The sequence below is a fragment of the Nyctereutes procyonoides genome, unplaced genomic scaffold (genome assembly GCF_905146905.1).
Source record: "Nyctereutes procyonoides isolate TBG_1078 unplaced genomic scaffold, NYPRO_anot_genome, whole genome shotgun sequence".
Taxonomy (NCBI): Eukaryota; Metazoa; Chordata; class Mammalia; order Carnivora; family Canidae; genus Nyctereutes; species Nyctereutes procyonoides.
Window position 1 is genome coordinate 31,214,940 of NW_026575125.1, and position 21,655 is coordinate 31,236,594.

At 34.1% G+C, this 21,655-nt stretch overlaps 1 protein-coding gene across 1 annotated transcript in view; it reads left to right on the forward strand.

Moving 5' to 3' along the window:
* CFAP47 (cilia and flagella associated protein 47) overlaps nt 1–21,655 on the forward strand; it is a 491,966-nt gene that overhangs the window by 148,999 nt on the left and 321,312 nt on the right. The window contains exons 27-30 of the mRNA XM_055338249.1: nt 5,641–5,741; nt 9,777–9,902; nt 11,041–11,272; nt 20,701–20,922. Coding sequence (XP_055194224.1) covers nt 5,641–5,741; nt 9,777–9,902; nt 11,041–11,272; nt 20,701–20,922 — 681 coding nt within the window. The remainder of the gene's footprint in view (nt 1–5,640; nt 5,742–9,776; nt 9,903–11,040; nt 11,273–20,700; nt 20,923–21,655) is intronic.

A 21,655-nucleotide genomic window follows, 5' to 3' on the forward strand; every position in this document is an offset into this window, starting at 1 on the left:
AACAAAAGGAAATTTGGGAATTTCACAAATGTGTGAAAATTACACTACACATTCTTACAGAACTAATGGATCAAAGAAGAAATCTTAAGTTAGAAAATATTTTGAGATAAAGGAAAATGAAAACACACTATATCAAAATTTAAAGGATGCAGCTAAAGCAGTGTTTAGAGGGAAGTTTATAGATTTAAGTGCCTAGATTAAACAAGATGAAAGATTTCATGTCAGTGGCCTAACCTTCCCCTAAAAAGCTGGAAAAGGACATCATATTAAATGCAACTAAAGCAGAAAGAACGGAATAATCTGTATGCCAACAGAGTTGATGATTTAGATGAAACTAATAATTTCCTAGAAAGACACAGAGTACCAAAAATGACTGAAGAAAAAATAAATAATATAAACATTCTTATAGCAAGTAAAAATATCAAATAATTATTTTAAAAATCTTCCCACAAAGAAAAGTCCAGTCCTGGAGGATTTCATTGGTGAATTCCACTAAACATTTAAGGAATCAAAGCCAGTCCTTCATAAACTCTCACAGCATACATTTCAGTTTTGGGACCCTGCTTGGTAGTTGTCAGCCTTGAGAGCCACTGACATAACTGTGTTTTGCACAACTGAAATGCATAGTATATACTTCCTATGCACTGGGTGAAAGGTTAATGAAGAAGAGATGTTTGTTTACATGGTCTCAACATTTTATCCACACATTACTTATTACCTGCCCTTAATTGTGATTACTAATGACTAATCAATTATTAGATATCCAGAATAGGCAAATCTATAGAGACAGAAAGTAGATGAGCGATTTGTAGGGTCTGAGAGAGGCAAATGGAGAGTGACTGCATATATATATGGAGTTTCATTTATAGGCAATGAAAATATTCTAAAATTAGTGCTGATGGTTATGCAACTTTGTAAAATATTAAGAACTACTGAATTGTACATTTTAAAAAAGATGGATTTCATGATATATAAATTATATATTTTAAATGTTGGTATAAAAAAGGAGGGCATCTGATGCATACTATCATAACCAAATGACCAGATTCAGTTTCACTAATAAGGAGGAACACTAACCTGCTGTGTATCCTAGTGGGATGAAATGAGAACCGTGCCACAGCACATCTGAAAAAAAAATTTAAATCAGAAATAAAACATTATCCAGTCATGAGAGGACAATTAAAATATTTCAGATAATTAGCCTTGACTCTTAAATATAACGTCAGTGCCATGAAGGACCACGCAAGACTGGGAGATTGTCCTGGTTCAAAGGAAAGTAAATTCAATCATTGATCTCAGTTTGGACTTTGACATTACTGAGACTCTTTAATATGGACTGTAAACTAGATAATATTCTTGAACTAATGTTAAATTTCATGATAGTGGTGATATGATTATGATTATATAGAAAAATGTTCTTAGGGCATACAGGCTGAATCTTTAGGAGTAAATTTATGTACACAAACATTTTAAGAAAATACATTTTTAATAGAAGAGAGAGAAATGAATCTGGCAAAATAGTGATTGCTGAACCGGGTGAAGGGTACATATATGATTATTTTAATAGTCTTTCAATTCTTCTGTGAATTTGGGAAAATGTACAATGTTGAGGTGGAGGGGAAAAAATCATTAATGAGAAATTTCAGGTGAACCTGAAATGACAAAGAATAAAAATGAATTACACACACTCCGTGTTTGACTTTCCATACGTTGTGGTATTTACTGATTGATTTATCATACTAAAATATTCATAGTTTGTGCATGACAATCATATCTAAAATGGTGGGAGGTAGAGAGCAGTCAGAGTTGTCCTTATCCTCTCATTTTGCATTGTCCCCTAGGGTACAGCAGTACCTTTTGTTTCCATACATACTGCAGACTTTCTACCTCTAAGAATTTTCATGTGTCCAACAAGAGAATTTGTTTATGTTGATTTTGTAAATGCTTTTCCCTTAGAATCCAGGAGAATATCTATAGCTTCCAAAAAAGGCTTTTATTTAACCAGCTTCATATAGGAACTTACATAATTTAACATTATTAGAACAGCCAGAAGTATTAAAGTATTACAATTAAAAATTAAAGTATTAAAATGCATGTTGTTAAATGAGATGATTGCTAGAAGAAGGTAGTGAAAAATGTTTTGTTTGTAAGTGCTTACATCCATCATCGTATATATGACTCTATCCTAACCTGGTAACTTTGAGTATATGTGCAGCAAGGCACATCTGGAAGTTAACCATTCTCATGCAGTGGCCAAGAGCATAGCATTGTTTCAGGTATGTTGAACTTGAACTTGTCTCTCTTTTTCCTGATTGTGTGACTTTAAACAATTGTTGACTTTTTCTGGATCTTGCTATTGCAACCAAAGTCTGAGAAAGTTAATAATATACATCCTCAAAGAATGTTGAAAAGATTTATGTAAATGAAATAATGCATTTTAGATGCCCAGCACAGTAGCTGCCACAAATAGTTCAAGTCTATTTCCATCACCACCAACATCTGCATCATATCAACTCCATTGCCAGGAATGTCCATCCTGATTTTTGAGCATTGGAACAGTCCATCCTGATTTTTGCACATTGGAACTCTTCTAAATCACTTGTGCCTGAAGGTTGCTATTTAAATCTCCAAATGGAATTGAAACGGATAGTGTCAGCGTCGCTTCACTATTACTGTACAATGTTATAGTCATTTTACTATTACTGTAATTTCGAGTATTTTTAGAGTAAATTGTCTACCACTAACGGTTCCTGGCTATATGGATTGATATAGAGAATATCTATATATAAATACCATAATAATACCATTGATATAGAGAAGATCTATATGTAAATAATACCATCTATAAATAATACCATTATTCTCTTAATAAGGTACCCTGTTTTACAAAAAAATATTTTTGTTAAAATGTAGAGTATTAATATTATTGACTGCAAGTCTCTTTCCTGTTTTAATGTATGTTTAATAATAGTGATATTAACTATTCCCATGCTGTGTAAGTTGTATAATTTCTATATCATGATGCTCCATAGAAGAATGTAGTTAAATGAATTTTGTATATGCTGGTTATTCTTTACTCCAAGGAGTATCTGAAATCAATGTTATATCTGCAACAAACTAGTTTTATAAGAGAAAAATTAGAATATTTATTCCCATTTCATTCCCTAAATGAATTTTATTTCAAACTTATTTTCTTTGGTTCTGTACCATTTTATAATTGTTTCTAGTGGAACACCTGGGTGGCTCAGCGGTTGAGCATCTGCCTTTGGCCCAGGGCATGATCCCAGGATCTGGGATTGAGTCCCACATCAGGTTCCTAGCAGGGAGCCTGCTTCTCCCTCAGCCCGTCTCTGCCTCTCTCTCTCTCTGTGCCTCTCATGAATAAATAAACAAAATATTATATATATATATATATAAAATTGTTTCTAGTGATACTTCATCTTTCATGTGTTCATGTGGTTGTTGCATTGGGGAAAGCTGTCCACAAGCTAACTTTTAGATGAAGATTCAGGGATGTGTGGTTTTCTTAAGGAAGAACTTTCAGGAAAAAACAAGGTAGCAGAACACGGAATCAGTCATCCCAAATAAAATGAAACTTAAATCAGATTCAGAGTTCCAACCTCAGCTTGATCCCATGGGATCCTCTGGAGATGAAGTTATACCACAGAATTTTTGTCCTATTTGAAGCAAAAAGCCTGGGCTTTTAAACTCCTGCACCACACAGGGATTGGCTCTAGCATTCCCCCCGGGATCATAAACTCCCAAGGCAATTGAAGCTTTCAGCAGCTCTGGCAATCCAACATTGGTTCTTGAAGGTGACAGTTACCCCACCATGTCCACCCAGAGGATGCGAGCCCGGCACAAAGATATTACATTCTTGGGGATAAGGACCAACCAGCATTTGCCAGGATTTACTGGAGTAGTCTTTTTTCCCTTTCTATTTTTTCTCTTCCTTTAATCACGGTTAAAGCAAAAAAAGCATATTTGCTTCTAAGATAACAATGATGATGGTATCTATAGATAAGCTATGTTATTTAATCTGAAAAATATTAAACAGAGTTGGTCAGTTAATGGAATCTTGATAACATAGCATAAATACATAATATGTAGAAATAATGATTCATACTATCAAGGAATTTTAAATTTCATTTTAAAAAGGACATCCTATAGAAAAAAGAATTACAGTGTAGAAATATAATTTAATCCTGACTAGGGCAATCTAACGTGTTTAAACGTGTTTAGGATGATGGAATAGATGTTTAGGGTTGGTCAAACAAGACAATGTTGAATACGTATAGTTTGCATAGTATCTTAATGCACGTTAGTTGGTAAAGAAAAACAGAATGCATTCCTTATGAGAAAATATGCAGAACTGAGGTGAAAATCAATTCATTTACATATAACGTGTTTATTTTAATGTCCCTGACAGCTCAAAGTATTTTAGCTACAAAGTTTTTCTTAGTCTCATCCTACCCTGTATTTTATTTGTATCAACTTAGATTATAACACAGATTTTATCATTTCACCTTTTCAGTGGCCATAAGCTACAGAGAAGGGCTAATATGATACATAGCTGATTCATGAGTAGAATTATCTTGATAAATACTATATGCAAAAGTCAAACCAATAATCCAGTATTACAGTGGTATAGATATAAAATATAGTACTTCTATTAAAAGATCAGTTGGGGGCGTCTGACTGGCTCCATCAATAGAGTGTATGACTTGTAATCTCAGGGTTTTGAGTTCAATCCCCATGTTGGGCGTGGAGACTACTTTAAAAAAAAAAAAGTTGGACTAGGACAGAATTGTCACATAAATTGGCCAAGCCCAATATAACCTTAGAATGTTTTGTGGCTCTTATTAGTAAGAAAGTTTAAAATACTCTTATAAAATAGTTTAATAGTATGCCGGTTGTGGAATGTATTAATACTTTACTGGCTGAATAACTTCTGTAGTATTGCATTCAGTTCTCAGATGCATTTAAAGGACAAACACAAAAGATCATCTCAAGAAGGTAGATGATACATGAAATTTTTGGAGTCCTTGCAGTTGAAAGAAACCTTGAATGTTCTAAATGTTTTCAATTTAAAGAAGAGAAAGCCTAGAAAAGATACAATGATTGTTTTTAAGTATTTGAAGGAATGTAATGGGGTCCAATGATAGATTTTATTTTCCGTTGCCCTGAAACCAAATGTCTGAGGGTATAGCTCTCCAGATATGAAATAGGTTGTCTGAGTGTCACCATGGTAGTGTCTCCCTAGTAGTGTCATCTGAGGCTAGATAGCATTTTTCAGGGATTCTAGAAAAGAAGAAGGTGAGTAAATTAACTCTGAAGTTCCTTCAATTCTAACATTTCCTGAATCTGTTTGAGAACCTGTTTAATTACAAGCTGTGTTCTAGAGCATACTTGACAGTGAAATTTACCATCTCTGTTAAAAGCTTTAAAAGTAAATATTCCTAAACCATTAAAGTAGATACAGTAGGTGGTTAAGAAAAACAAAGTAGGTAGACAATTCGAAAATGATGAATAATTCATGTCTTAATCATTTAAGCCATCCAGGGTACTTAGAAAATATTTCATTGTATTTACTGCATCTGACAATTTTATTTTATTGAAATGCAATGTTTTCACTTTTAGGTTTTCGCTTCCAGTTACTGCAACAGCAGAAAACTGTCTTCTTACTATTTACCCATATATGGCAACTCATCTTGATAAGCAAACAATTATTTTAAAGGATGGTAAGTTAGATATAACTATTGTCTCCTAGTCTTACTGTATATGTTCTTGTTATCCACAGTTGACACCTAGAAGTAAAGTGACTTTAAAATTAACTAATATTTATCAAACTCCTGCCATTTCTAAGAGCTGCAGTTATCATTGAGAGTAGAATATGGCAGTGTCTCTTAATTGCAAAAGTTGAAAATCTAGTAAAAGATACAAATAAATAAATACAAAGGTGTTTGAAGTAAGAGCCAATTGTAGTGTTGGAACTGTGGGTGTGGTATAGAGGCTAACATTGATGTTTGGGGTCTGGGATAACTTTAGAGAAGAGAGGACATCTGTGTAGAGTTTGACAAATGGTCCTAAACAGCACAATCTCGGCAAAGGATAATAGAACAAAAGCATGGCGGGTCTTATGGGTGACATAAGGCAGGCAATCAAGGGGCCAGGACACCCTTTATTCTGTAATGATGGGAACCTTCTGTGATTTCTGAGTATCACTGATTTAGAAAGGGAACGCTTGTTGGGATGAGAGCTGAATTAAAATGGGCAAGAGAGTGGTTACTAGGCCAGTAGGAGTTGCTACCAGGGAAATGGTGAGGGACTGAGAACAATAGAAGTGAAGCTGCTAAGCTGAGAAATTTGAAATGCAAGACACAGAGACAAATGATTGATGGAGTAAATCTCAGGGGAGGAGGAAAGATGAGGAGTGGTAAAACATTCCATCTGTGTAGATTGTCAAGGCCTTATGTTTCAGGGCTGAATTGGAGATCTTTTCTGTGTTTGTAACTAGTTTTCTCCTATTTTCCACTTGCTTCTTCAAATGTTTACCACTGCTGTGAAACCTGTTCAGCCCTGTTCTGCCTCAGTCTCAGGGCATGACCTTTTCTCTGACTTTGCAGAAGAAATAGAGACAATCAGGCAAGAACACTCCAAACTTCCAAATGCCAAGCAGGCATCGGAAACCATTGTCTGTCACAATTGTCTGTCACAAAGCCAAGAGAGGCAAGACTGACTCCTGATTTAGGCCATTCCTTTATCTGGGTCCCTTTATCCAGGGACTTTGCTCACTCTTGCCCTTTGAATTATGCCTCCCTCTTAGCTGCTTTGGGGGGCCGGCTAGGATAACAACAGGGAAGAAAGAGGGGACTATATCCTTTCAGTGGATAGGCTAGTTCCCAAAGAGAAAAAAAAGGTGAATCCAGGCCTTGCATTCCCGATTTAATCTTTGCAAATTTAGCAATCAGATAAACCATTTGGTTTCCCAGACGGAGAAAAATCGCAAGGGAAACTAAATATTTAGAATACCTTAGGTTCAGAGATGCCTGGGTGGCTCAGGGGTTGGGCAGCTGCCTTAGGCTCAGGTCATGATCCCAGGATCTGGGATCAAGTCCCACATGGGGCTCCCCATGGGGAACCTGCTTCTCCCTCTGCCTATGTCTCTGCCTCTCTCTGTGTGTGTCTCTCATGAATAAATAAATAACATTTTTTTTTTTAAAGAATAACTTAGGTTCCTTTAACAGGAAGGACATGTCAGGTGTGAAGCAGAGCATTCTTCCATTACACTGCTGTTACTCCACTACTGACCAGCAGTTTACACTGTTGACCACTTCCACCCCCAACCCCTCTTCAAACTCTCTCTGGACTTCCACATACCATACTTCCCTGGGGTTCTTCTCGCCTCTCTGACTTCCTTCAGAGCACATATATTTTACAAAATTTAAGCACATTCTCAAAATTTTAAAGATTTTTCTGATCAATTCTGATGTAATATTTTTATATTCTTCTAATACCGGGGGCCAGATTTCAGATAATGCAACATAATGGAAAGAGCAGTGGATGAAGTATTATAGAACATGGGTGGAAATTCTATTTTGTGTTTTATTTTTAAATACTTTTTTTTAAAATTATTTATTTATTTATGATAGTCACACAGAGAGGGAGAGAGAGGCAGAGACACAGGCAGAGGGAGAAGCAGGCTCCATGCACCGGGAGCCCAATGTGGGACTCGATCCCGGGTCTTCAGGATCGCGCCCTGGGTCAAAGGCAGGCACCAAACCGCTGCGCCACCCAGGGATCCCCTATTTTGTGTTTTAATCTTACCATTTTGCCATAGGCTTTTATTGTTAACTCTTAGATCTGCAAACATCTGTTATTTAACAAAATGTGCATGGTAGGAGAATAATAGGATACTAACATTTCAAAGACTTTTGTGAGGACTCCTGGAATAAATACTTGGAAATTATTACTATTACTACTATCATCATTTCATTATTATTGCTATCATAACTGCTGTTATTATTGGTTTAACACTCATATTTTTCATAATATACTCCAAAAAGTAATGAGGAGTTACTGTATAAAATATTGCTATTTCTTTAAAAGGAAAAAAATGAATAGAGTCATAGTGCTTATATGATGACTGGGTATGAAATCTGTGGATTAAAAATAATGCATCCATTTCAGTAACTGTTACTATAGAAAGACATGATTTTTAAATATTCTAAAATATCTTTAAAAATATGTACAGTAATAATTTATAATATATATTTAATGCTTCCCAGGCATATGGTGCTCTGTTGAGTGGCTTATATTTGTTATTTCATTTAATCCTTCCAACAACTGAGTTCGATACTCTTACTAATTTCACTTTACAGATTAAGAAACTGAGTCATATAGAGTTTGAGCAGTTTGCCCCAGGGAATTCTAACCAAAGAACAGCCTCGGAACCTACACATTTAGCTACCGTGCTCTAGATTATGATATGTTCAGTAAAGGTGAAATCTTAAAACACATTAAATATATCAAAAAGTAAAGCAGTATGATTTACTTATTACAACTAATATGCTGAATAAAAACTATTATATGAATAATTAACTTTTGAAGAGTACAGATGTGGGTTTGTCTCCCACTAGGAACTTTTTATCATTTGGTGGTAAGTTGAAAAGATAATGCCTAATACATCCATGATGAATTATTCTATCATTGAATTTCCCAAGGCTCATTTTTATGAAGTCTGTAGTGGCATAGCATTGCAGAGATATGCAGACCTGTTTGGTACAGATTCCCTGGAAAATTCTGATTGTTTTTGTATTGAAAAAAAATGAAAGGAACTTAGTATAAGCCAGCTTGCCTCTCTGTGTTATTGCCTGTAAAGTAACCCTCACAACAAATTTATGAGCTCAGAAGCTTTGGTTTCTATTTTATGGATAAAAACATGTTTCAGAGAACTTGTATAACATACCCATGGTTTAATAGCTCAGGAGTTGTAGTGCCAAGATTTAAAATCAGAAATTTATAAATGCAAAGGCCATGCTTTTCTGACAGAATTACATTATGCATATATATGTATAAACTTACATATACATATGTGAATACATAGAATGATAGATAGATAGATAGATAGATAGATAGATAGATAGATAGATAGATGATAGATAATCTGGCCTTACTTCACATATAATGCCTTTTCTTAACATTGCCTTTGGTTGAGTTCAGATTACCATGGTGGCAAATTCTAGTGTATATACAGCAACTCTAATTGGAATAAATATTGAAAGCTATGCAAAATGGTGGCAACTGATAATCATAAACAGTGATTTCATTTCAGAAAATTAACCAGGAAGAAACTACTTTCATTAGTGATGCTCTTCTTGTATTTAATTTTGAGCACCATATATAATAATTCCAAAAATTTTTGTGTAAAAACATTTAATGGTTTCCATATATTTATTTATCTTAAATGTGAGCATTGTTCATTTTCTGAAAACTTTGATATACCACAATAATTGCCTTGTTAAATAAAATTAATTCAATTCAGAAAACCATATCAGCTTTTATGGTCTTTTCCTTGACATCTTATTTGAAGTATAATGGACATTTAGACTTTAAAAAAAATTTTACTCTATGTATGTATGTGTGTGTGTGTGTATACATATTTATTATATATAATATGCATATTATATATAAACTTATGAAATTCAGGTTCAATAATTTGAGAGTGAATTCACAATGCTTGTTGACTTACTATGTTCTAACATATCATTTTGTAGATAAGGATGACAGTTCTGTGAAGAGTAGAGACAGTGTTTTGCTTCCCTACCAAGAAGTTGGTTTATCCTCTCCTGCTCCTACTAAATTTAATGATGCTGAGCCTGCAGAGAGAAGATTATCTGTTGGTATGTGGCAAATATATAATGTACTGAGCAAACCCAGTTCATAACATGATCTGTTTAATATTACTGAACTGAAAACTTAGGCTTTTTCAGGTAAGAAGAAATCCATGAAAAAAGTGGGTCATCTGCTTTGGGAGCTCTCTCCAATGATGTGGAGCAGCGATTCTCAAATGTGTTTTGTCCACAGTATACTGTTCTCAGTACCTTTCCCTGAGGTCAAAAGATGTGCCAAGCAATTCCCTTTATTAAATGGTTTGGTTGAAAAACCTAAGAGTAGTAATTCATGTGATATCCAATATATGCAGTAGTGATATTTAACTATAATGTTAAATAATACCCTGTAGAGCCCCTCTAAATTTGCTGACATCCCAGCTCCCTCTGTACAGTTTGGGAACTGCCAGACTATGGGTTTGTCTGCCAATTATTTAGCTAGAGACAGTATTACCTAACTTAGAAAGAGATTGAGCACAGATAAATAGATAAAGATACAAATTTGATATTATCAATTGAAATTAACTCTTCAAATATTCCTTTCTCTGGATATGGGTAATATTGAAAATTTTCCTGTTTATTGAATGAACCAAACCAAATTAAATATTATGAGGTTTTTAAATGACTGTGTGCTTGTGCCATCACATAGATATTTGTGAAAAGAATATAAAATCATTTTGGATTCTTGAAAAATCTCTCTACCTTGCAACGTTTTGTTTTATTAAAGTGCTTCACTTGGATAAAGAGTCATTTTGAATATGAAACCAATATTTTGTTTCTATAAGTTTTCCATCTAAGGTTTAATTCTGTCTATTGGGTAGAATTGAAGAATGGTGAAAATATTTTACATGTGAAATTGAAAATGAAACATTCCATTTTGGGGAATGTTTTCACATACCATTATGGCGAAAGAAAATTTAATGGTTTTCTTTATTGAAATGCATCTATTTTTAAAGTATTTCTGTTAGGTATTGAAAATAAATCTATTTTCTTGTTTTCAAGATACAGTAAATTGACTCAGAATTTCTTTGAGAGCATAGCATAATTTGTAAAATGAGCTTTATTTGTCTGCATATAAATAGCAATAGCTGACAGGATATTTTACTCTATGGTGATGTAACCCTTTTTTACAAACAAATGTGAATTTTAGGAATTGAAATAATACATGAAAGGTTGAACTCAGGCAAAAGTAAAACGTCAAAGAAAGACAATGATAGATCTATGGAAAAGGAGGAGAAAAATGAGCAATGCTTTTCTCCTGAAGAAGGAACAAAGGCATATGACTTCTTTGAGAAGGTTGTAAATGCTGCTCAGACCTGGTTCAGTCTCTTCGGCTGGCCTGAAGGACCCCATTGTCTTTCTATTCCAGAAACAATAAGAAGGTAACAGCTATGTGTTTCTCTAAAACTTGCTTTGTATCATATAACAAAATATAATCTACTCACTGGGGTTGTTTTACATGAAACACAACGTTAAATGATTTATTATACACTGGTAAATTAGGAGGAGGCTACTAAGAAAAGCAATAGGACACAAATATAAATTCTTTGGTGTAGGTATACTTAAAAAAAAAGATTTATTTATTTGAGAGAGATTGTGGGTGCGGGCATGTGCACATGACAGGAGGAACAGAGGGAGAGGATCTCAAGCAGACTGCCTGCTGAGATGGGAGCCCCATGCAGGGCTCCACACAAAGCTCAACATGAGACTCTACACGGGGATTGACCTGAGGACTCTGAGATCATGACCTGCGCCAACACCAGGAGTTTACCTGACTGAGCCACCCAGGCTCCCCTGGTATAGGTATACTCTTTTAATTTCTTCTAAACCTCTTAAAATTTGAGGTAAGTACTGAAAGTCACTAAACCTCACTTTCCTCATCTGTCAAATGACAAGGGGGTAAACTATGGGTAAGTTTTAAATTTGAAACTTTTGGAAACCCCACATGTATATATAAAGGAAATATCAGCCCTGGATCTAGAGTATAGTCAAGTAGACAGTACATTTACTTCCCTCTTTCATAGGCTTTTATTACTCAGCATATCTAAAGTAGATAAACTGCTTTGTTTAGATCAAGTCACTTAATTCTGTTGTTAATTTAAATTGATATTTAGGCACTTCCCTTGTATAGTGGTTCTCACAGTTTTTCTACCTCCTTTCTCAGAGCTTGGAGTGACTTGCAGGCACCATAGGGGCAAGTACTTCATCTCTGTAGCTAGAAGAGCTATAGTAGCATTTTTGCATCTATGTTCAGGAGCAATTAAGTTACGCTAAATCTATACTTTTCCTATAAAAGCTATCTTTTTCAGTTTTTTAAATTAATGGGACTGTATCAGTTTCATCGAACGAATTAGCTAATATTTCATCTTTACTTATGCTGAGGGAAAATTAATACAACAGATACACTGAAAATTTACGGGCTTGATCATAAAATCATCTGACTTCAGGGAATTTTTTAGAGAAGTTATTTGGTTAATAACTTTTCAGTTTTCTGCTTTGCTGTTTGTTCTACTGAAAATTATATATATTTTGAGTAAATTTTAATGATTTTTTATTTTGGGGAAATCATTGATCAGACGTTTAAAATTCATAATCTAACAGTAATGACTATGAGTATTGTTTATATGCTCATAGACTCTTATTTATAATTTTTATTATACATATTACACTTTAAAAAATATTTTATTTATTTATTTGAGAGAGAGAGAGAGCACAAGCAGGGTAAGGAGCAGAAGGAGAAGCAGACTCCCTGCTGAGCAAGGAACCCAATGCAGGGCTTGATCCTGGGACCTCAGGATCGTGACATGACCTGAGCCAAAGGCAGGTGCTTAACCAACTGAGCCATGCAGGTGCTCCTATTATGCATATTATACTTTTAGGTCTCATGAGATGAATAAATTTTTTAATTAATTTATCCATTTCCATGTTTTCTAAATCATTTAATGCTGATTTTTTTATTATTCACTTCTTTAAATTTGACTTGTATGCTTAATTATTTTCAGGTCTATACATTTATGTCTTTATTCCATGTTAGATGCATCCTACACTTTTTGCTATTAAGCATTCTAATTTTGGTTGTTTTTTTAATAGAGCTTGCGATCTTAATTTTTATTTTCTACATATTTTTACTGTAACTATAGCTTATGTTAAATCCAATATGTTATTGGATTTATGCATCTTTATATACTTGCCCATTCACATTAATATGGGGGTATTTACTTATGTTATTATGTTATGTTATTTTGTTCTATATTTTCCTAATGTAAACAATGCCAAGATTCATTGTATCTGTTTGTAAGTAGTAGCAAATATTCCTGGATGTTACATAGGAAGGATTTCAGAGTGGGATCACTGAATCAACTAATATAAGCTTTTAAAAATCTATTTTATTTTTGAATGACTTTCTAGTAAGTTTTCGATTTTATATCCCTATTAATGAGTTTCAATACCGGTCTGGTTGTTAACTGACAGAGTTGAGTACCTTGCTATTTTGATAAGTGGGTAACAGCTCATGTCATTGGGTACGTCTTGGGGAAAGACAGTTTAAAAGGAATATGGGGACCTTTCTAGCCCAGAAATCTTTGAATATTAAAAACTTTCTCCAAGTAACAATGTTGTTCACTGCTAATACTTTATTTGGAATCTTTGGATCATGGACTCTCAGGCTAAGAGAATACTTTCAAGGTAATATAATGTTGCTAATCTTTGAACCCCTTACCTCAATGTTTCCTACATTACCCCATCATCTGGACTCTCAGTTTTTCTCATGAGAAGTCTAATGTCAAAAAAAAAAAAAGAAGAAGAAGAAGAAGAAGTCTAATGTCATATTTTGTGACTACCATGTTCATTCTCTCAGAATTATTTTATGGTTCCCATTTCTTTGCTAATTTGAAATTTATGAAATAAAATCTGACTGTGAGAATATTTTATATCACTCAATCTACTTGGTATTCATTAGACCCTTTTACTAGGAAGACTCATCATTCAACTAGTCTTCCCTCTCTCCTCTTTCCTGCCTTTGCTTTTCTCAATTTTTCTTTATTCTCTCACTGTCTTTTTATCTCCTTTAAGAATGATAGTGGACCTGCATGACTGATCCTTTATACCACTTTCAGTTATGTCCTATGATTTTTTTCTGTCTTTGCTTTCTTATATTTGTAGATCTTCATTTGCTCTCCCAGTCTTCTATAAAATTTTTAATTGGTGTTTATAGTTTTGTTTTACAAGAACTCTGTTATTCTTTATGCCTTCCTTCCTTCCATCCTTCTTCCTTCCTTCTTCCATCTATTTCTTTCATAATAGCATCCTATTTTTGTGTTACAGATGCATCTTCTCAAATATCTCTTCCAAATATAGTACTTGAATTAATCATCATTATTACTGTACTGAAGGTCACTTCCTTCCTCTGTATCTGCCAGCCATAATCTTGGTGATTTATGTTCCTTTAGGAAAAATGGTGTCCTTTTTTTCTGCAGCCTACTGCTATGTAGTCCATCGTTTTAATTTATTCCTTAATACAATTCCATTCATTCTGTTTTACAGATATTCTTCAGAGTCGTTGCTATACTAATGATTCTTTCCCCAATTTTAGTGTTGTTATAGTTCTCCAGTCTTTCTGACATTTCAGGAATATTTTGAGAAGGAGAGAAGATAAGCACATATATTAATTTTATCATCTTGAACAGAAAATTGATATTCCTTCTCATAGTTTTCTACAGTTTTACTCTTTCATTTTATCCCAGCTTAATGATCTGTAATTTCTGTTATTGCTTTCATTATTGTGGTCTAGTAATCCATGCCCTATTGAATTTGCTTGGCAATATGTCTGTTACCTTGTTCCTTTAAAAAAATTGTGTGTTGGTATTTTATTAATGATAATAGTTCATATGTATATTGGGCTCCTACTATGAACAAAACATATGTGTTTTGTGCGTATTAATTCATGTATTCTTTATAATAATCCTATGAGGTAAATACTATTATTATCCCCATTTTACTGTGGGAAACTGAGGCAAAGAGAGAATTAGTAAGTTTCTCAAAGTTACTCAGCTGATAAATAGCAGAGCCAGGATTTGAAGCCAAGCATTCTACCCTAGAGCTAGTGCTTTTAAGCTTCATTCCACTTGCTAATTATTGTAGGATCAGATTAAGACTTAGGGAGCTTTGACACTTGAAAGACATGAGCTCCACTATTTGGCATTTTGTCTTTGGCTTTAGACTGAGCACTATAAGTACTATGGTTAGGAATATCAGTTCAAGAAGATTAAGAATATGGTAGTCTAGAACTGAGGAGAGTTATATAATCCTAATGTTTATAGGCTAAGTCTAGGATTTCAGATCCAGTGAAGCTCAAAGTCCTGGGCAAGCCTTCAATTCTAGCAAAGTCAGCTGTATTAACAGGGAAAGTGGAATTGCTTGGCCTTATATGCAATAACCCCCCACTGAAGAGTCATCCACTACAGGATGTATAACCTGGAAGACTAGAATTCATTGTGAATTACGGTGTGGACATCAAAAACTTTGTTTTCCTTTTAACACTATTGAACATTTTTTGACATATTTATGCATCTGCTTTCTTTTTTTTTTAATTTAATTTATTTATGATAGTCACAGAGAGAGAGAGAGAGGCGCAGAGACACAGGCAGAGGGAGAAGCAGGCTCCATGCACCGGGAGCCCGATGTGGGACTCGATCCCGGGTCTCCAGGATCGCGCCCTGGCCCAAAGGCAGGCGCCAAACCGCTGCGCCACCCAGGGATCCCTGCATCTGCTTTCTTGAACCTGAAGATACAGATTGTCAGAAATGCTGCTTTATTGGTATATTAGCTCAGATAATTTCACTCTTTACAAACACCAATTTGTGGCAGACAGGCCATATGGTCCATTTCATTTGTTAATTTGAGAGATATTCAGGTGGAATAGCAGAAACCAATTATTTGAGGAGATTACCTTTATTGATTAGTAGTCTGTTTACAATTCTTAGAGGCCCCTAGATATTATTTATTTTCAGCCCTTCCTGAAATCACCAAAAGATGGAAATAGCTATTGAAAAAATATAAGAGAACACAATTTATATTTCCAAAATCATCAGAGGAAATGTACTAAATATAATAGCCCAGTCACTTCAGGTTGGATGAATTGTGGGAATTAACATTTTTTCTAAACACTACTGGGAAGATCTGTAAGCAACTGATCACAGAAACATTTACATCATAATGAAAATTCCACTGCATCTGGCAGAAGTGATTGCAGTACATGTCATTGCTAGTCCAAACTTCTATTCCAATATGTACCTCCTTCCAGCTGCCACACACCAAGAGCGCATCTGGAAATGCCAGTCAGGAAGCTTAGGGGAAAGGGTTCAAATTGTTTTAGAGCTACATTCTATACCAGAAATGTGCATTTAGTGTAAATATATAGAATCTCACATGAAATCAAATTAATCAGTAGAATAGTCTACCATTCATAATGACAGCATGCAAAATGAAATATTTTCTCACTGCCTCTGCTTCCTCATTTATAAAAAGAGGTAATAATAATACCTACCTTATATGATTGTTGTGATACTTAAAAAAGGTAATACCTTTATGAGAACAGAGTATGAGACCTAATAAGCATTCAATAAATGTTAGCTGTTATTAAATTTAGTTAGTATTATGTTAGCAGCATTATATATTTCTGATCTCATTCACTGTATTCACCAACTCTTCTATTTGACAGTGGAAGGTAAATTTAAAACCGATTTTTTCCAAGCAGTTACCAAATGATATTTCATTAATATTTTTCCTTACCTTGCACAAGATTTTTTCCCAGTTTGATAAGAAACTTCTGACATTTTCTAAAGTGTGTGTGTGTGTGTGTGTGTGTGTGTGTGTGTGGTATGCTTTTCTCTTTGCCACTTTGAGCTGCTGGCAAGATCACTGATAAATTTAGCAATATAAACATAAAGTTTCCCCTCCATTTCTGGGCAGGCTGCCTATTCTTTTTGCCAGCCATGTCCAACAAAATCACAAAAATGTGTCTTTAGAGTGAAAGTGTTAAAATAAAAGTGTTAAATAACTGATTAGAGTTGGCTTCCTTGAATTTTTTTCATTTTTCCACATTACAGTAAGAATAGTGAATCATTTTATAATTCTTCTCAAGGCAGTTTCCATATTTAACCATTTTACTACTTGTTTGCTGGGAATAGTGGTAAGTGGTAGGTGGTTTCTTTACCTGGAAAGATGGATCATGATGTAAGTACATGAGCCTTTTGCTCGTGTATATTTTCAATCTCCAAAGTAGAAGGACTCTCATAATTGAAAAGAGACTTTAAATAATCTAATATCTTAATATATAAACAAGAAGAGAAGGAATATTGTTAACAGTTATCAAAATTTTAATTAAAGTCCACACTTGTGAGATATGCATACATATAGATATTAAAGAAAAGACTGTAGTTTATACATCAGAATTTGTACTCCCAGTGGGAAATCCAGTTATAATCCAGTTGATCCACTAACAATGTCACCTTTTCCTTTAACAGTCCTCTAGATAGTAATTTTAACTACCTAATTTTAGTCAGCCTTTAAGGGGTTGGGGAACTTTGCAGACCCAAGCTGTTCCCTCTTGACTTTTCAAATCATGAAATAAAATACACATAGAGAAAGATTCACAAACCAAGTACAACCCATCATTTTACTCCTAGAGCAAATCCCTGTGCAGGCTTCCCTTTAACAGCACCCCAGAAGCCTCTTTGACACTCACAATCTACAAGATCTCTATAACTGAAAGGAAATCACCAGCTTGCCTTTTATGGTAATCATTTCCTTACTTTTTTTTTTTTTATTTTATCATGCAAGCATAGATCTGTGAACTCCAGAGTTTAAGGTTTCTGTTTTTAAATTTTAATCATGCTTGTCACCACATAACATATAGACAGAATTATACTATGTGAACATGTGTGTAGCTATCACTTAGACCAAGATATAGAGCATAGTGGAAGGTCTGTGTGGCTCAGAGGTTGAACATCTGCCTTTGGCTCACGGTGTGATACAGAGGTCCAGGGATTGAGTTCCCTGTGGGGAGCCTGCTTCTCCTTCTACCTATGTCTCTGACTTCTCTCTGTGTCTCTCATGAGTAAATAAATAAAATCATTAAAAAAAAAAAAGTAATAGAGCATAGCTAACATCTCCAAATCCCTGCCACTTCTATTTCCCTTCCCATCCCCTGGAGAGGTCACCATTATCCTGAATTCTAACACCAAAGATTAGTTTTTTTCTAGTTTTGAACATGATGTAGGAAAAATCATACAATTTGCGTTTTTTTGTAGCATCTGGATTTTTTTTATCAATATTATGTTCATGTGATTCATTATTGCATTTCAAAGTGGATTACTAGTAATGCTGTACACTAGGCCATTATATGAATATTCTATTGAATCATTCTGTCCATAGATGTTTCACTGGCTTCTAGATTTTTCTATTATGAAAAATGTTAACTATGGAAATTTTAACATATGTCTTTTGATACATATTTCTGAAAGGCTTATATGTTGAGTAAAATTGCTAGATCATAAGATGGAAATATGATCACCTTTAGAAGTTACTTCCAAGTAGCTTTCCAAAGTGGTTGTACCTATTTCCACTCCCACAGGTCATATATGAAAGTTCTATTTGCTCTATATTCCAAGAAACAGTTAATATTTTCAGTCTTTTCAATATTAGCTCTGAGTGAGGTTTGAACTGACATTTTACTACTCTTGATATTAAGAAAAAATTTATATTTTCTTGGTCATTTGGAAATGTTGTACCATGAAGAGCCTGTTCTTTGTAGTTATTCTTATTGTGGTTCATAGTGATTCTCTCATCTGTGGTCTGATTTTTTATTGTCAGTTTTGGAACTCTCTCAGTCAATATGCTTTCCATTATGTGACTACCTCATTCTTTTGGGCTCCTCTCCTTTGCTCACTCTTCTGTGTTTTCCATCCTTTTATCCCTCTCTGTTGTAGTACAGATACTTTCCTATGACCTATATTCCATTGCATTACTTTTTTCTTCACTTGATTTAGTTTGCTGTTAACTTCATCCATTGCTCTCATTTTACTTACTAGATTTGTTTGTTTCTAAATTTTCCATTTAGTTATATACATATATTTTAAAGATTTTATTTATTTATTTGAGAGAGAGAGAGAAGAGAGCACAAGCAAGGGAAGTGTCAGAGGGAGAAGAAGAAGCAGGCTTCCTGCTGAGCAGGGAGCCCAATGTGGAGCTCCATTCCAGGCCCCTGAGATCATGACCTGAACTGAAGGCAGGTGCTTAAATGACTGAGCCACCAAGGTACCCCTAAAGATTTGATTTATTGAGAGAGAGGAAAAGAGAGAGCAAGTGGGGGGAGGGACTGAAGCAGAATGAGAGAGAATCTCAAGCAGACTCCACTCTGAGCACAAAGCCAGACACAGGGCTTGAGATAATGATCTGAGGTGAAATCAAGAATCAAATGCTTAACAGACTGAGCCACCCAGAAGCCTCTCCATTTAGTTATATTTTTATATAACTTATACTTCAATGACAAAATTCTCAATCTTAATCATAGTACATACAATTACTTTAAAATCTGTGTCTTAAAACTATAATATGTGGGCCCTGTGTGTCCATTCATATTATTTATTGTTTCTTACTATTTATATTCAACTTGTTTTTTCTCCTTCTTTTTTTAGTTATTGTCTGGTTGTGTGTCTTAATTCTGTTTAGATCATTGATCTTCTTCATAATTTTGTATGGAAATTTGTATTTTCAGGTATTAATTATTTTCCATGAAATATTTGCTTTGTTGGTACCTTCAGGATATACTAGCTCTATCATATATATTACTAATGAGGAACTTGAGAAACAGACAAGTCAAGTAGCTTCCATAAAGTCACACAGTAAGAGGCAGAGCCAGAGTTTGAGCAATGGTACTCAAACCCTTATCTAAGTCAATGTACTTTGTCCTATAATATGCAATATAGACCTACTAGCTACCAAACTGGAGAATGGCCACTCAAAATGACTCCTTGGGCACGTTTTATTTGTCAGTCTAAATTAGTGATACATTTTGACTTTGATTGCTAGCAAACAAGTAGACAGTATACTGTAGTATTAGATAATTGATAAGCTATAGAGAGCAAGAATTGTTTGAATTTTTTCAATCCATTTAATAATTAGCATCCATTATAACTCAGTGTGAGAAGTATCAGAAATAGAGATTGTACTGTCTTATTTAAAGGACAGAAAAATATATAAGAGCATTAGCTCTCTGGGTTTATCTTTAAAATGTGAATCTCTGCTTATGAGGCCAATGTGCAGGATGAGCCATTCTAATTATTAGAATACAATATTGAGAAAATATGTATAAATTTTTGTCTATACATGTGTGATGAATATTTGACATCTATCTTGAAAACTATCATAGGCATTATTACCTCCAGTTTAAATGCTATAAAATTTGAGTTCAATGAGTTTGGATAACTTCTCAACCAGCTAGCAGTTAATGGGTCCAGGAGTTAACTCCTGTACTGTTTATCCAAAGCAATTACATTTTCTATTCACAATCCAATCTTCCAGACCTGACAATTGCAACATCAGATTATGATGCGTGTTTAAAATGAGATAATAGAAAGTTACAGGGTTATCAAAACATCTAATTTGTACTAACAAATGATAGCTGAGTAAGGTGAATTTTATAATTTCTTATTTGATTTTAAATAGAACTTTATTTAGTCATTGAAAATTTTTTTCATAATATAACATACTGATATATATATTTTTTAATTTTAAAATTGTTTTCTCATAGGGAAGTGTATAAAATACAATTATCTTCATCAACCTCATCATCCAAAAAAATTTCCAGACAGAATGACTTTTCGAAATATAATAAGACCATTTATGATGTGATGCTCCACTTGAGTGGAAAAATGCCACCTGGAATTAATTCAAGTCAGTCCTTACCTGAGGATTACACTGAAAGGGTGATTCAACTTCATTCTCAACATTCTTCACTTCTTGACTTTCTCATGTAAGAGCATGAATGTGCTAATTTAAGCATGTAATTTTGGCTTGGATAGATACATAAGTAAATGGGTAAATAGGTAGATTTTGATATTATTTGTCTTTTTATAATATATTTACCATGTTTCCAGTATATGCATAATCCTGTAATATATACCTTGGAAAGATAATGGAAAGTAAACATTTCATAGACTATTGAATTGGCAACTTAAGGCATTCATTCCCAAGCTTTATCACCAATCCATATCATTGTGAGAGCATGTTAAACAGGTTTCTGGCCCTTACCCACAGAGTTTATGATGTTAATTTGCATTTATAAGGAGTTTTAGGTGATATTGATTTCTTCTGGTCCATGACCTCATTTTTAGTTTTCTTACCTAGACAAATATATAAGTTCATAGAACTAAAAAGGGATGATACCAATAAGTTTATTTCTCAGAATACAGTTAGTATAATCTCAAGTTATACTATGAATTTTTAGTCCACATAGTTGTCTTTTAATATTAAAATAATCAGCAGGTGAAAATTTCCATAACTGGTTGACAGAAAATATAGGAAAAATATTTGTCATTATAATGTCTGTGTTCCTCTGCAGAGATTATAAATGGTGAGTGGCCAAGAAATAGAAAAGCAGTGTTCATTAAAAGTCTGAGGAGAGTACTGGTGAATTTATATTACTTCTTTTGCTTATATTTGCAGTATCCTTATCCACTGGAACATCCATAACCATGCTTCTATAT